At 35.6% G+C, this 17,875-nt stretch overlaps 2 protein-coding genes across 2 annotated transcripts; one reads left to right on the top strand and one right to left on the bottom strand.

The window, feature by feature from the left end:
- The first annotated feature begins 518 nt into the window (after window positions 1–518).
- On the top strand, window positions 519–5,419 carry LOC107660771 (calcium-binding protein 7-like). Its single transcript, XM_016450187.1, has 5 exons — window positions 519–1,133; window positions 2,334–2,477; window positions 2,872–2,984; window positions 3,385–3,532; window positions 5,106–5,419. Exons 1-5 carry the CDS (start codon window positions 1,025–1,027, stop codon window positions 5,231–5,233), a joined length of 642 nt encoding a protein of 213 aa, XP_016305673.1. The 5' UTR covers window positions 519–1,024; the 3' UTR covers window positions 5,234–5,419.
- A 3,524-nt stretch (window positions 5,420–8,943) lies between these two features.
- On the bottom strand, window positions 8,944–12,166 carry LOC107660772 (zinc finger matrin-type protein 5). The gene is made up of 5 exons (XM_016450188.1): window positions 11,864–12,166; window positions 11,716–11,778; window positions 11,527–11,607; window positions 9,756–9,867; window positions 8,944–9,246 (listed from the first exon to the last, which is right to left on the bottom strand). The coding sequence occupies exons 1-5, from the start codon at window positions 11,988–11,990 to the stop codon at window positions 9,105–9,107; spliced, it is 525 nt and encodes a 174-aa protein (XP_016305674.1). The 5' UTR covers window positions 11,991–12,166; the 3' UTR covers window positions 8,944–9,104.
- Window positions 12,167–17,875: the final 5,709 nt, after the last annotated feature.

The raw sequence follows: 17,875 nt of genomic DNA, 5'->3' as shown, positions 1-17,875 counted from the left end.
AACAAAATTAAAGATAATTACTTTTGGAAAAACTGAAAGAGTTTGATTAAAAGCGGCCTTTGGTATGTTATGCGCGTTTGAGCGCGCGCAGACCGTGACTTTGTCTGAAGGGACACGCAGCAGGCGCTCGCGCATTCGTGGATCAGACCTCACAGAGGAAGCAGTGGAGCACTGATTTCTTGGATTTCTGTTTAGCATCTCGAGTTTGCGCAAATCAATTACCAGCAGCCATTTCTAGTAAACGAACACGTTGTTTGTCGTTCTGTAACGGAGGACCTATATGTTTCTCGTGTGCTTTGTCATTTACTTATGAGCATGCCACATTTTCTCCGATGTACCTTAATGTACAAAAAAAAAATTAAAATGTTAGACATCTTGGTGATTGGAATGCTTCAACATATTCTAATTTGTACAACTCGAGACCGTTCGACTACCTGTAGGATTGCATCAAGCGCGTGAGGGAGGCGGTGATGCCCAGGAGGTAAACGCATTAGTATAATGTGACACAATTCGGGATTTTTTGCACTCGAACGAAGGTTTTTGTGCGCATCGTGCACATTTGTACCCGGTGAATATAAGCTAATGGAACCACCGTAATCTCAAGGAGAGCTGGCGGCACGTTGTTTTTGAACAGGCGTTGGGATGCTCTACGTTTATCCTTCAAACCCAGTTGAAGATGTACAGAACACGGGGACATTTCCAGCAATATACGCGTGCCTGTACCATACAAGCTCCGTCTGAATGGCAATACTTGAATGTTTGAATTCAAGTTTTCAAGGCAATAGTTTTTGCACCTGATGCAAAGCAATCCGCAATCGATCGAATGAATGATCATTCCATGCATGAGTGTGCAGAGTGACTAATCGCACTTGGACCACAATAAGACAAGATGCAGAAGAATCAGACACACGTTTTGATTATTGGTTTTGAGATACCAGAAAGCGCTCTGTAGTAAAGTTGCAGTGGCCGAACTACAGGTGCTATATGAAGAACAGGTCACAAGCGTTAATTTGCCCTCGCAGAAATGCCAGTGCGTGCTGTGACTTCCAGGTTCATGTACAGGGGACTTTGCTCAATTCCAGATATCCTCTCCTACAGGACTCCCGTCAGCCTCCCCGAGGATGAAGTGGAGGGTAAGTGATATTTCATTGTGAGTTGAAGAGAGACGTTATCAGTGGCGATAGTGCTGCCAGTAGATTTCAGCACCATGGAGAGCGCCCTGCGGCAGCCTCTACTGTCCACTATGAAGAAACTGCTTGTTTTTTTCCTATACACTACTGACTATTAACAATGGTCGGCAAATAATTGGAATAAATAAATAAATATTTGATGTGTTGGTTTTGATATGAATGTATGAACAAACGCCTTCAGATTAAATCTATAATAGAGTTCAAGCTTACAATAAGAACGGTGAAGGCAAGCGTTCATATCTAAATTAGTATTACATTCAAAAATTAAAAATAATATAAAATCAAAGACACATTTAAAAAACACATGTAAATTACATGAATTGATAATAATTTTAATAGATGCTTGCACCATATACAACAGTCTTGAAAAAAAATTTTTTGTGGAACTACATAGATTAAATGCCATAATTTTGTTTAGTGATTGATTGATTGATTGATTGATTGATTGATGTTATGCATACTGTTTCTGTGTACAATCTTTCCAATATGTATGTACATTCATGTGATACACAGACCTAGCTGACACTCATTCAGTTCCTGAGAGATAAAGGCCTGCCTCTTAATTATATAGTGATGTGGGGAATTTCTTTAGAGCGTATTCTTTTTTATATATATAAAAAAGAGACATGTCAGAATAAAACAATCAGATACCATATGTAATCTCATGTCTATGCGTTAGCTACCATAGGCCGTATGACACTCTATGTTAGCTCAGAAACATATAATGATAAAAGTGTACCCCATTATCTAATATGTTAAAGCTAACAGACTTTCACAATTAATTACATACAATTTTATATATATATATATATATATATATATATATATATATAAAATACTGTATATATATCACATAATATCATTGTTAATGAAAATATGGCTTGGCAAATTAAAATAATTTCAGAATGAAAATGCATTTCCTTGTGACAGTTATTAATGACTTTTAATGACAGTTATTAATAATGTTTTATTTGATTGTCTCCTGATATTTAAAAGGCAATCAATCATGGCACTTATTTATCCACAAAGTGGTCCAACTTTCCAATCAAGCATACTGATATAGATAATGTTGTCATGTTTAGCATTAAAAATGTTTGCAGCATTGTATGTTGTAGCCTGGCAATGTATCTGGCCCATCTGTAGAGATCCGTGAAGCCTTTAAGGTGTTTGACCGTGATGGGAACGGATTCATCTCAAAACAGGAGCTAGGAGTGGCCATGCGGTCTCTTGGTTACATGCCAAATGAAGTGGAGCTGGAGGTGATCATTCAGAGACTGGACATGGATGGTATATCAGCACTCGCAAAAACTACAGAAACATTCACATTTCTGGACACACATGCTCTGTGTATTTTAGCACATAACATATGTTGTTAAATTGTGTGATATTCTCTAGATCACTATTAATTTGTCTCGCTTTGATTGCATCTAAGCCCTGCTATGGGAACATTTATCAGAGAGGTATGGTGGAATTGCAAATTCAATATAAAACAACTGCAACAGCAAAACAATTCAATATTGTAATGGTTATTGTGAATCATTGAACAAAGGACTGATGTTCCTGATAACGATTCAGAAGATTAAAGTCTGGCTGTTCTGCTCGATCAGCGTAAGATTACAATCTCCCACAAGAAAAGGTTACAGTGAAGCTGGCCTGTGTTTTGGTATCTTTTATTTCGCAGGTGACGGTCAAGTTGACTTTGAAGAGTTCGTAGCACTTCTCGGACCAAAACTCTCTTCAGCTGGTATGCCTGACAGATTCCATGGAGCCGAGTTTGATTCCATATTCTGGAAGGTGAGGAGGTTTTCTTTGAAATAATCTCAATTATTTCCCCCCATAGTCTCAATGATTAGTTCTGTCTGGCTTCAGCTTTACTTTGTCCCATTGTTCTGTGACTCCCTGTGATTACTGGTGGAAAAGAAGATTATTCATACATTATTCACACTCTGCAATTAACTTGCTGACATTTCTTTGGTAGTAATAGCTTTGAATTAAAATTAATGTTGAAAGTGCCGTTTCAGTCCATTAGAAGGCAATAGTCTCTTAAATGTGCTATTTCGTATAACTCATCTGTGCATTAGCCGCTGATCATTTATAGCAGTTATATCATCATTTACAGGGATATTAGGCATTTTGAACATTGTTCCTTTAATGAAAAGGTCAATATTACTCTCCATTCTCCTTGTGTCATTAGTGTGACATGCAAAAGCTGACTGTGGATGAGCTGAAGAGACTCCTGTATGACACCTTCTGTGACCATCTGACTATGAAAGACATCGAGAACATCATCATGACTGAGGAGAGTCACTTAAACAGCCCCGAGTGCCAAGTAGATATTGACAGTAAGTCTTCATACACTAACAATTCTCAACAGCAAAGCAAAAAATGATAACAAAATTGTGACAAACATGATACATTGACCTTAGCTGTTTGTCTCTAGCATATTCGCTCCCTGTGTGTGCCCACGCATCCGTTTCATTATGAAGTGCCTGGGCATTATCGTGTCAATCAAAATTGTCTGTCAACTCCATTAAAAACCCAAGACACAGAGGCCATTGCTGCAGTGTAGAAAATTGTCTATTTTTAGCTGAAACATATTCTGTTGATAGTCCTGGGGAAATAAAGGAGCTCATGAATCTGTTTGAAGCAGGACAGTGGGGAATGTATCTGCAATACTGATGAGCACTTGAATACCTCATACTCTTTGGTAGAAAATATCTTTTTCTGAATACCAGCCACTGGCAAGTTTTTATTCCCTTTCGTAAGAAGCTTATACACATATTGTGCCGAATTGAAGCAAAAAAACAAAACAAAAAAACACTAAAACACACTTGAGGAGAAAGTTAAGAAATGTAATGTTTGTCTTTCCAAAAGAAAAAAAAAGTATGCAATATCACACAAGCACGAGTGCTGTTGTTCTATCAGCTGCAGCAGCTGGAAAATTACAGTACAAATGTGAGTGTGGTTACTTTTATACAAAAGGTTAATATTGAGTAAATTACATTTTAGACACAATATTGGCAGTTCTGCTTTGCAACGCCAATGATATACAGTATTTTCAAATGGATCCACAACAGGACTGTGACAACTCCGAGCAAAACACAGTAGTCGTGTTTGGTTTCTAACTTAATAAGCGTTTTTTGAATGAATCATTATTGAGTAAATTATTTAAATTCTCACCCATAAAGTCGCTTGTTTTGTTCCTGAATGAATCAAAGTTTTAGAACGAATTGATTGAATGAATGATTCAATGACTCACTTATAAGCAGTGTTGGGGGTAACGCATTATAAGTAACGCGAGTTACGTAATCAGATTACTTTTTTCAAGTAACTAGTAAAGTAACGCATTACTTTTTAATTTACAAGAGAATATCTGAGTTACTTTTTTCAAATAATTTATTTATTAGTTACTTTTTTATGGAGTAACGCAATATTGTAATGCATTACTTTTAAAAGTAACTTTCCCCAACACTGCTTATAAGACAGGTGTTCGTTTCATTACTGATTGAATCGGTGCTTTTGTGCAAATAGGTTGAATGAGTGATTCAATGACTCACTCATAAGACAGGTGCTTGTTTCATTATTGATTGAATCTGTGCTTTTGTGCGAATCGGTTGAATGAATGATTCATTGACTCCCTCATAAGGACACTCACTTGTCGCCACCTACTGGTGAAACTATGTAACCTGCAGAAAGAGTCACTGAATAGTCTCCGCTATTAAAAAACAGACTGAAACACATAAATACAGACAAATGAAGTAATACAAACAGTGAAAATTACTAGAGTTGTTGGACTCTTTTAATGCTACCTGACCAATCAGATTTGACAACTGATGTTGTATAAATATGTCTATTTGAAAAATGCAGTATCTACAATAACCTTTCTCTTGCATTTTCTTCAATTTGTCCTCAAAGCAAGTCCCATGCAACAAGTCAAGCACACCTGTGTGCGCAAGAGCTTGATTTGTGCCTTCGCCATTGCATTCATCATCAGCGTCATGCTCATCGCAGCCAATCAGATGCTTCGAAGAGGAATGAAATAAACAGTTCTGTTTCTAAGACAATGAATGACTGACAAAAGGAAACAAGATAAAAATGCAAAAAAATCCACTAATTCTACTAGTTTCTAATGATCACTGTTTTACAGAAACACCAAAGGCTGCACTTTCGTTCTACTATAAACTCAAGGTAAAGACAGACTGTTGTTAGACAGACAAAATAATAATTTAGCCCAAAACAACATAGTTTAAAAGTGTCTTTATCATTATACTATATTAATGATCATTCTCCTATAAAATATTATAGTTTTTCTTAGGCTTATGTTACAAAGTAGACATCTATTATAATGTATTGTGTTGTATAGTTGTAATCCACTTTATATCAATATCATGTCAGGGTCATTATATAACATGACACAATGACATTGACAAAACGATTTCCCCATTTTGTAACAATGTTGTGTGACTGGGTCATGTATGTTACACAGTTTTAGATCCAGTAGATCCGAGATTTTTTTCACCAACATGGTCTCAAACATCACCGGTTTGACCTTTGGGGATACTCGTGGATACAGAATGAAAAGAGGGAATAAACAAATTTGTCAACACCAAGTCTAAGTCACCATGAGTAGTTAGGCTTAGAGCAATTCAAAAAGAAAATGAATGTACTAGAAATTTACCAGTAATAAACTGTGATGGAAAGTAGAGTATACATTTGGTGACAATCCAAAGTGTTACTGAATCTAACCTGTGCAATTGTCTTTTGTTAACTTAAAAACATTATTTCTTCCAGTCTTGACTCTCAGGATTGTTTGTTGTCAGGTCTTTTATTAAATTGTCTGCTGGTTGTGTGAGGAATATTACTGGCTATTCGTATAGTGTGCCACGTGAGACTAAATGTTTTTGTCGATATCCTGCAATATAATTGTTCTGAGTGTTAATACATATGATTACATATTTGCATGAAGTGTTGCCTAGCATTTTGATAACATCAGTGTTGTCAGTGAATAATCAGTCTGTATCAATATTATCATTATTTTCTTTAACAACTTGTGGATTTCATTGTTCTGGGGTATTGCGATCTGTATAATGGTAAATTCTTAATTTTTAAGTCATGACATTAACGTTCTCTCATCGTTTACGTTTAACTGAGTTTGTGTCCACATTATCCTGGTCAACTGGAAAATTACAGGTTAAGTTTAAGATTTCCATTGCTTTTAAAGCAACTGCATGTCTTTTAAACTCTCCCCTCATAGGTCTGTTCTGGGAGTGAGCGAGTTCAAATTTCTGCGAAAAGGGTGGATTGCTTTACAAATGCATGTGTACAGCTTTCCAGTGTAATTAGGAAAGTGAATTCCACTCACTTAACTGCAGGAGGCTCCAAAGTTGCAAAAATACACAAAATTACATACAGTTGCTTCACGTTTATGTATTCATAGCATGACTCAAAGGGAATGAACCAGTGCATGTTATTCAAAAGTATTATTTTGAAGTTAACAAGTTTGTGGCGAGCTAATGGTAACAAGCAATATTTTTGCATACTCTGAAATAAATGTATGCATCCAGCATCTATCTGTAATTTATGCATTTGTCAGTAATCTCAGTGCCTGAACAGTTAATTGGATGTTGTTGTTCTGTGTCTTAGGTTTGAAGTCCAAAGTCAATATTTTTGTGCACTTTCCCAGTATTTAATTCACATGTGTTTGTGCTATATCACAGATGACACTTAACTGATACAAATAAGTTCATTAACATTTCTCTGACTTCATTTGGGAAAACAATAATGTACGTTAAGTCTGTTATGACTAAGTATTTAAATGGATCTGCAACTGCATAGGACTGTAATGAAAGTGTAGCATTGGTTTTATGAGGCTGTAGGGTGAAACATATCAATTTACAACTTAAGACTTTTTTTCATAGTATTAATAATATTATACATCACAGAAGGTATTTCTGTTATTTGTAGTCAGCAAAATCCAACATTCTGACTTCTGATCACGAAGGTAAATGCTGACATGATGAAAACCTGTTTCTTTGCAGTTGCATGTATTTGTAATTTTCTGACATGTTGTATTGTGTAATGTCAAGGTCAGCCTTTGTTGTTAAAATATGCAATCTATGCTTATTTGATGACAATTTACTGTGAATTAAAGTTACGATTTATATATCTATATCTATACAAATTGAGATATACTGATTTCAGGACATCAGCAACATATCACGCTTTAGATTTCCAAAGCTCAAGCATGTGATCTGCAGTGCAAATTGTTTTTACACACTAATAGGGGTATTATTATTTAACATGGCAATATGTTTTTTCAGTCAGAGTAATAAGTGGGTAAAATTATATGAAAAATAGTTTTATTTTTGTATTTTTCCAATATTTCTTTATATAAATTCATCTTATTCCACATGGAAATATTACAGAACATTTACTTAAATTACATCGATTACATTCAACTACATAATGGCTAATACACGTTGGCAGTTACAAATTAGCTCACTTAATTATATTAATGTAGTGATGTAACAGTAATATATCCAACTGATGTATGTAACTTTATATTGCATCAGTGTAGCCCTAGAAAACAACCCTGAATCTATGATGTGCCAAAATGTGCTGATGTTACAATTAATTGTACCATGTGAACAAATTAATTAAAACTGGTGCTTCTTCTTTGGTCTTTCTCCTTGTAATTTTGTTTGTTTGTTTTTTACATTATACACATTACTACAGTAAGCAGCACTTCAAAAAAGGATGCTGGTTTGGCTGAATTTATTTGGTCATATTTACACACAAGTATGCATATAAAATAAATGCTTTGGTGGAATGGGTCTTCTAACAATTTTTGTTTTTAATTATTCCATGAGCTGTATATACCTGATAACTGATGCTGGTATTAAGTTACTAAACTCAACTAGACCAGGAAAAAGTATCTAGCAGTGACACAGAGGCTTTTAGACAACTAATTTGTCAAATCTTTCTCTAACGCATAAGAACTTTCATCACCAGGCCAGTAAATGCAATGCATCCCAGTCAAGTGTAACATGCATCAGTGCAGACAAGAGGAATTCACTAAGGCCATGCAAGCCAACAGTACAAAACATTCCTGCAACAAGCAATCAGAACTAAATTGAAAACACTCATCTGAATTTCAATCTAAAACACTGACACAGAAGGCAGACAAAAACAATAACTCTCTCCATAGTCTCTCCAACGTTCAGCTTGGGAACACTGTCATCTTCTTGATAGACAACCAAATAAAAACAATCAATTATGTTAACTCCTACCTTTTAAGGAAAAATAACACTGTGTTCTTTTCCGGACAGACAAATTACAACTCCACATTATGGATTTATTCAAAATATTCCCATGAACGGTCCACAAAGTAAACTTGTTTATTCATGCAAAACATGATTTCTGTTCAAGCCATACAAGTTCATTGCATTTTTTCACCATGCACCTCAACTTGCACTGCTTTACAATTTGATACAAATGTGCATATTGTTCTCCCTTTAAGAAATAGTTTCATCCAAAAAAGGAAAATTATCAGAAAATTTACTCACCCTCAAGCCATTCAAGATGTAGATGAGTTTGTTTCTTCATCTGGTCAGATTTGGAGAAATTTAGCATTACTTGCTCACCAATGGATCACACTTATTCACTGCAGAGGATCTAGTGCTCAGCAAGTAATGGAATAGATTTGGAGAAATTACATTACAAGGAACAAATTATCTACATCTTGGACAGTAAATGTTCAGCAATTCTTTTATTTTTGTGTGAAATATTCCTTTAAAGATTTGCATAAAAAGGCTTCGTAATGATTATAGTTAGCAGCATGGTCTTTAAAAAAAAGAAATAATAAAAAAGGTTATAAAAAAAATAATTTTTTTAATAAAAGTTATAAATGACATTTCAACCCCATTCATTGTGTAGTGTCACTCTCCAACCACCAGTTGGTGGGGGATGAAGAGATGGAGGAAGATCTGGAATAGACAGCAAATACGGAGGTATCTCAATGTTTTCAGCACATTCTTCCTCTTCAATCTTTAAAACTCTGAAAATAAAAGGAGTAACAGGTCACTGCTGAGCTCAAGAGCATATGTGTGTTTTCTCTACCACTGGAACCTATATGCGGGTAATTATGCAAATGACACAGCTGTAGGCGGCAGGCATCTCATTTTAATGTGTGTCAGGGTGACCTCTAAAACAAGATTTTTCATGCATTTTGAATTCTCTGAAACACACTTGCACCATAGTAGCTGGAATTCTTCATCCATTAAGTCAAGCAACATATTCAATCATAACATAAATTTGGGTGTTTTAGACAAAAAAAGTGTATCAGCAATTGGTATAATACTAAACCCCAAACAATGGGTAACATAAGCACAAACATTCATGGTAGAATGTGAATTGTGAGTTCCATGCGAGTAAGAAAAGTGATCATTTGTCAACATCAAAGTCAAAATAATAAGTAACTAAACCCATCTTAGTGAATGAAACACTTATTAGAAACATTCCAGCCTTTTCAAATCATCACTCTGTGCAGTATCCTGCATTAAGTACCTTCCTGATGTCAAAGCAGCCAGTTTCTTCTCTCTTCTGGAGAGCCATTCATCAATGCTGCGCTCATTAGATGATCCATCTTGATCAGTGTCTTCCTTCTGCCGCTTTTCATCTGACAGGAAATTGCCACAATGTACTCAGTCTAACAAACTGTGAAAATTTCTAAGTGTACGCCAACAGCCCTCAGCATTAAAGGGTTAGTTCACCCCAAAATGAAAATTCTGTCATTAATTACTCACCCTCATGTCGTTCAAAACCCATAAGACCTTCGTTCATCTTCGGAACACAAATTAAGATATTTTTGATGGAATCTGAGAGCTCTCTGACCCTCCATAGACAGCAACGCAACTGTAATGTTCCCAGACAGAAACGTAGCAAGGACATCGGTAAAACAGTCCATGTGACATCAGTGGCTCAACTTCAATTTTGCAAAGCTACGAGAACACTTTTTGTGCACAAAGAAAACAAAAATAACAATTTATTTAACAATTCTTCTCCCCTGAGTTAAGTCTTCTGCCATTTTGGAGAGTACCCAAGAACGTAATCGGCATTGTTTACGTTAGAGGGGAAAGCACGTGCATGAACGTAATCAGCGTTGTTTACACTTAGGGTAAAGAGTGTGTATGCGATGTGAAACTCTCCAAAATGGCAGAAGACAGTAACTCGGGGGAGAAGAATTGTTGAATAAAGTCGTAATTTTTGTTTTCATTGCACACAAAAATTATTCTCGTAGCTTCACAAAATTGAAGTTGTCCTTGCTACGTTTCTGTCTGGGAACATTACAGTTGCGTTGCTGTCTATGGAGGATCTGAGAGCTCTCAGATTCCATCAAAAATATCTTAATTTGTGTTCTGAAGATGAACGGAGGTCTTATGGGTTTTGAACGACATGAGGGTGAGGGTCATTTTGGGGTGAACTAACTAGAGCCCGACCGATATATCGTTTAGCCGATGTTATCGGCCGATATGAGCCTGTCGCCGATATATCTGTAGCTGCGAATATGCCGCTGATATGAACATTTTTTTTACATGCTGACACAAAGTTCAAATGATTTTCAACGGTCGCTTTGTCCGCAGACACGGTGTCAGCATAGTTTGTCAATACAGTCAGTAACGTAGCAGATTGAAAAGTTAGTATCTTTTTGCAGTCCAATAGACGGCAGTGCGGTGGTGGCTTGAGTCTGTTGAATGGTTATTTAATGCTACGTTGTCACCTAGTTGGAGAGACTCAAAGCTAAGTAAATAAACAACAATGTCCCCGTCTTTTACTCTCACAATGAAGTTTACTGTTAAGTGCACTGATGTCAGACTCATTTTGAATAATAAAGTTTATTGTTAAATTGTTAAATGCCCTGCCTCCACTGCACAGGCCTATGTTTGTCACATCATTATAAGTATTTGATCACCACATTTGAGTTATCATTGCAAAAAATGTGTTTATGTATATATATTCTGTTTATGTATGCTATATAGTGTATTCTATATACAGTACCAGTCAAATGTTTGGACACACGAATGGGAAGTGTGTCCAAACTTTTGACTATACTGTATAGCCTACACATAAAGAATATCGGCCGATATATCGGTATCGGTCTTGTTTTATTCCCTAATATCGGTATCGGCCCCCAAAAAACCCATATCGGACAGGCTCTAGAACTAACCCTTTAAGCTTGACATCTCAGTAAACTATGACTTAAATATCAATTACACATCTAAAGACATTATAAGATGAAGGTGTAAGAAAGCTGCTGCTCACTGCTGTAGCGCCTCACCATCAATCTTTTGCTCCAACATCTTCATATGTCTCTCAGACATGTGTGAAAAACGACAGCTTGTACCAAATACGCATTGTCCTGAAAGACAGCAAGAGAGAAACAACAAACTTATCAGATTCATAATAGAAATTATATTACACTAAAGAAGCAACACAGCGGTGCGGCTTCCTCTGACAAATTTCTCACCTGTCTGGAGAAACTTTCTGCAGGGCTCCTTTGACCGCTCTTCATTTAAAACTGTGGCGGCGTCTGAAAATAAAAATTAAAAACGTGATTTATCTCAAATGAATTGTTTAATAGCCTCCTACTGCTTTGTGACGTTTTCAGTGAGTACCTCTGAAGTTGTCAAACCAGGCTTTTTTCGCCCGGTGATGCTGGATGCCGTTTAGGTGTTTCTTTCTGTTATGCAGGTTGTCTTGAAAACTGCGGTCACAGTAGTCGCAGTAATACCTCTTCCCCATTGCTCTCTATACAGCAAACACTACAAATCAGACTTAACTTAAAAACGCTAATTAAGTAAAAAAAAAAAATAAATAAAAAAAAAAACCTATATATCAACATGAATTTTAGAACTGGTCTTCGATTAAAGACTGTGATCACTTCTGTGCAATAGCATGTCCCTGAGCAATTCAATATGGCGGAGACAAACAGCTGCGCAGACTCAGTCAGAATTAAGTGACGTACAGCTCCCTCTAGCGTTCAGACGCCGCATTACAACACGTTTACACGAGACCGAAACTTATTTTGAGCTGTCAACAATTGTTGGTGTATTTTACAGAGTTATCAACTATAAATGTAAAGATTGTTTTACATGTTTGTGTCTGTGTCAAACAAGCTCCATAAAAAGAAGCATCTAAAAGATGTCATAATACACGCTATTTGATAAATATAAATTTTACATTTACATGTAATTATTTAGCAGACGCTTTTATCCAAAGCGACTTACAAATGAGGAGAACAATAGAAGCAATCAGAGAGCAACAGTATAGAAGTGCTGTGACAAGTCTCACCTTCTAGCACAGTACACATAGCAAGGTGTTTTTTAATTTTTTTTTTATAAATTAGAGTGAATAGAATAGAATAGAATAGAATAGAATAGGTAAGTGCTAGTATTAATTAATTTAAAATATAATATTTAAAAGGACAATTGCTCTGTCTTTGTCATAAAAATAACGATCATAATTAGAAACACAAGTTACAATTGTGACAAATATAATAAAACAAATATGTTCACTAACTAAAAATAAACTTCAGTCCAAAAATATTCTTCAACGTGGAATAGGAAGGTGAAATATAGCTCTCTGCGTTACTTAAAGGGGCAAACTGGCAGAACTCACTTTTACGGCATGGAAAAAATGATGCAAATAAGTAATTGATGACTTTGGTTGTGAAAAAAAAAAGATACAGAGTGAATATAGTAACTGGTTTTTAGCCCCTGTATTCATAAATTTTAGCTATATTCGTAATTGGGGGGACTATGACGTCAGAATCAAGAAGAGTAATTTTCCTTTGAGATTTTCCTATGGGATTTTATAATGGGGTTTTTTAAATTTATGAGTAACATAAACCTGTGGTAAACATAACTTGACGATACTTTGGCGTTTTGTTGTACAATGTAAATTACACACATCCATACCCAAAACACAAATTTTGAAGCAGTTATGTTCATTTTTGAAAACGTATGTTTAATAAGTAACTAGATAAGAACGTCTGGGTGAGTGTATGCAGTTATGTTTACAGAATTTCGGGTGAACTGTCCCTTTAATGTAAAATGCTCTCATACGCACCCACTCAGCAGGTGGCAGTAGTACTCTAGCTTAGCTATCATATCTTTCATACTAAATATGCGGCTCTGCATCGGTACACTGAAACAGCTCATGTGCTGGTGTGTGGCGGCATAACACACTGAACGCAACCCACTTTGACTAATCAGCTCGTCCATCTTTGGATCTGCTTCAATGTGGTGTCCCTGAGGCCGACTCTAACTAGAGACTGAAATCTCCCCTCGGAGCACAGAAACTGTTCCAGCGCACGGGACCGCTGGTGAGTGACACTGGCCCCGATGGCCAAAAACACGCTGTCTTCGCGCTTCAGAAAGGTGGACATTGATGAATTCGACGAGAATAAATTCGTGGACGACCACGATGAGGCTGCCGACCAGCAAGGACCTGATGCGGTGGAAATCGACAACCTCATCAGGCAATATCCTTTAATGTGAGCGCTACATGATTAGTGATTGAGCCGTGAACGTGAGCCCGAGTGACATGAGCGCGCGCCTCTACTGGACTAGGACACGATGACGTGATGAGTGTGCGGCTTTGTTTACAAGATTTTAACAGCGCATCGTTTTGTGTTCCTTTGCTATAGTTTATAAGTTGCTATAAAATGTATCACGGTTCCCACAAAGACATTAACAGCATAATAGTAAGTAATGTTTCCCTGAGCACCAAATCAGCATATTAGAATAGGCTAGTTCATGATTATAGTTTACTTTCCCTAGAGCAAAATTAACTCTTTCTAGCGGGTTTAAATTAACCTATTTAATCACAAATGTTGCAGTCTTAAAAAAAACTACTTAAAGTGTGCTTTATTCTTGGTCACAACTGTAAATGCTGAAATTACTCAATAAGACCCAAGAGAACGTTGCAATCAATAATTTAACTTTTTAGACTAGGCAGCTATGAGGGGGATAATTTAATGTAAGAGTACTTTGAAATCTAAAATTTCATCAGGTGAATCAATAAGTTACTTATTCAAAATGGGACCATTTCCTTCTGGTCACAATATTACATGTTTATGATTCCTTTGATCGTGATTTTTATGAGGCTGAGCGATCATAATGTTACATAATTTGAATTCTGACATTTTAAATGCTTTTTGTGGAGCTTTAACACAGAAATGTTCTTTTAGAGAGTTAAACTGGAATTGAACCGCTTGGGTCATGTGACTGTTTGCAACAGCCATCTAAAAATGAACTCAAGACAGTCTGTGCTTTCATTTACAGTTGACAACTCTGAATAAAATATATGAGAAATAGTTTTTAGACCCTTAAAAAACATTTTGAGCACAAATGTAACCAAATTTGTTTAAATGGGTTCATTTGCATTCCGCAATTAATGTGGGGTTGGGGAATACAAGCTGTGAAACGTATTTCTCCTGATTTGAAGTGACACATTTAAAAATGTAATTAAGCTGTGACAGAATTTCAACTTTTATTTTATATAATGTATTCCTTCCTCGAGAGCATTTTGCTGTCTTGCTGAAAACAAGAGTGGTCTGACATTTCAGATACATCATTCTGTCACAGTTTTCCAATTAGGTTAGATTGCGTTTATTGTAATAGGCATTTGAAGCGAACAGTCGTCTACATTGTCTCAAGCCTGTTAAAGGGGTTGTGAATCCACACGCTATTGTCACGTTACCATTCTCGTTTCCTTGTACTGTATAGGCTGAGGTACAATGGTGTGATTGTCTCTGTGAAATTTCTATTTGTTTATCTCCATGGTGCTAGTTATGCTCACAGGTGACATATGCCTGAACATACACTCTAGTTTTTGGATGAAGAGTTGTTGTCAATGACGTGATCATTCCACTGTCATTACTCTCTCTGTGTTGTGTAAAGGGTTGGGTTTTGGCTCTGACAGGATGTGAAATGAAATTTTTGACTTCCATTATCTGAGGCCAGTCACCTCAGGACTTTCTACCCCACATTGTGCCCAGAGACCTCTGATTTGCATCGGCCTTCCGCTTCCTCTCTGCTCTACCATGGCACCTGGTTTAGTAAGTTCCTGCTAATGGTATCTGAACTTGATTTGTTGGAGCAGCTGAAGCCAGTGATACCAAATAATTTTCGCATAGTTCACTCTCACATGCTACAAATAGGAGATTCACTGTTCCAGTGTTTCTCGCTTAAAGTTTCAAATTGGTAATAAGCACTCATTAACCTTACAGTAGTGTATCCTTTATCCTTTAATATGAGACCCTCATGCTAGATGTGCAGCTTTTGAGTGTGATGGTTTGTCCAACTGTGATAGGCATCAGCATTTGACTTGTTTGGCAGCACTTCTGTTCAGTGGGGCAGAATGCAAAGATCTTGATCTTGCTGAACTTCGATGTGTTTTTATAGAACACTGAGCTGCACTTTGAAAAACAAGAGGTCCCACAGGAGCCTTACTTGGTCCCTGTAGAGTTTGTTGATGTTTTGAAAGAATCCCTAGCAGTACATGCTTTTACCACATTCATGAGATGGGGAGAAAATCACTTTTTAATAATAATATTTATGAATTTATATTCAATTCAATTCAATTCAAGTTTATTTGTTAGCGCTTTTCACGATACAAATCGTTGCAAAGCAACTTTACAGCAAATTAAGTTTCTACAATATTTAGTGGTAGCTTATCAGTGGTGACTGTCAGTCAATGTACATATGGCAGAAATGTACGGAAAAATCAATTAAAGACGTAATCAAACAGACGATGAACACTATTAACAGCAATTATTATATGATGCAATCAAACTTATAGCAAAATTTGGTAGTTCTGTATGTTGTTTCAGGGTTGGCATCGTCAATTTACATGTACAATTATATATATATATATATATCGGTACATACCTCGGTTTTGACGTCACGGTTCGGTAGTTTCGGTATAGCAGGGGGAAAAACTAAACCTTTTTTTTTTTTATTATTAAACAGTGGTTTACTGAACAAATTGCAAAATTCAGTTATAATAACATTTTTCTTAGGGATAAAAATCTACCTCAGCTTATGCTCTAAACCACAGTGAGCCCTTTTACATTAGGTCTACTATAAGGTTACAGTTAACAACAGAGCCCAAACTTAAAATTAAATACTATTTATTTCTCAACTTAAAAAAAAAAATGTATGCAAGCATGTAAATTGCACATAATGCAGTTTTTAAATTAACTTCTAAATTATAAAAATTCTATTTGTTGTTGAAATATATTAATTTACACTGCCTCTCATAACTCGTTTCATAACAGATTTATTTAAACATTAAATAATTAAGACATCACTAACAGGTAAAGTAAAATATAATGATTATAATGTCTTAATATTTCGCCAAATGCTTTTCTCTAGACTTCATTTATAGCGAACTAACAAGCTGTGGACACTGATGACTTCCTGAGGTAAATGAAATGCTACGTGACATTTTGTTTACAAGCTGTTTAACTGACTTCTTTCTGCGGCTGAAACACTGGTTGAGCTATTACATGAGGTGTGAGATGTTCATTCATGTTTATTTCGCGTTAAATCTAGTAGTAAAGAGGAAGGGATGACCGCGCTGCCGTTTGAAGTGAGGCGTTTATAAAGTGATCTGTTGCCACATCAAAGAGCATCAAAACGGCATTTATTGTTTGACTTTCCTGAAAAAAAGGACATAATTTGAAAGATGAGACTTTGTCTCTTACCAAAAGTAACAATATATATAACTGGAAGTTTCCAATGAAGTTCTGCTCGTGCAGTGGTTAAAACAATGCCGTGTTTGTTCGGTATCTGAACCAAAAGACACGAATACGTGTACCGTTACGCCCCTAATATATATATTAAATTATGTAAATTATTTCACTAAAGATGGGGTCTGTTTTTAAAATAAGTTAATTGATTTGTTTGATCAAAATACAGTAAAAAAAAGTAATATAAAATATTACTATAAAAAAGTGTTCTATTTTAATATATTTTAAAATGAAATTTATTTCTGTGATGCAAAGCTGATTTTCCAACAGCCATTACTCCTGTCTTCAAGGTCACATGATCCTTCAGAAATAATTGTCAGTATGCTGATTTGGTGCTTAAGAAACATTTCTTATTATCAGTGTTGAAAACAGTTGCTTACTACTAGTAGTTGTGCTGCTTAATATTTCTGTGGAAACTATTACCACAAAAAAATTAATTATAATTATAGGGCACTATGAAATCCGTTTTATTTCCAAATTCAGTTTTTTCCATTTTCATTTTTCTATACTCTGTTTTAATGGTTAAATACATTTTTATTAATCAAAAAGCCTGTCTAATTAATTTTACGCACTTTTTTACTTTTGGATTTCATTTGGTTTAATGAAATATAGTTTAATAAAATATTCTTAAGTAAAATTGTAAAAAAGTGTGATAATATTTTTGTCAGGATTCTTTCATGAATAGAAAGTTCAAAAGAGCAGCATTTATTTGAAATAGAAACCTTTTGTAACATTATAAATGTCTTTACTATCACTTTTGATAAACTTCAAGCATCCTCGCTGAATAAAGGTAATAGTTTCTTTAAAAAAAAATCTTAATGTGTACATATATATATATATATATATATATATATATATATATATATATGTG

The sequence above is a fragment of the Sinocyclocheilus anshuiensis genome, unplaced genomic scaffold (assembly GCF_001515605.1).
Source record: "Sinocyclocheilus anshuiensis isolate Anshui unplaced genomic scaffold, SAMN03320099.WGS_v1.1 scaffold2607, whole genome shotgun sequence".
Taxonomy (NCBI): Eukaryota; Metazoa; Chordata; class Actinopteri; order Cypriniformes; family Cyprinidae; genus Sinocyclocheilus; species Sinocyclocheilus anshuiensis.
Note: the sequence above shows the minus strand (reverse complement) of the source record. Positions and strands in the feature narration are given on the sequence as shown.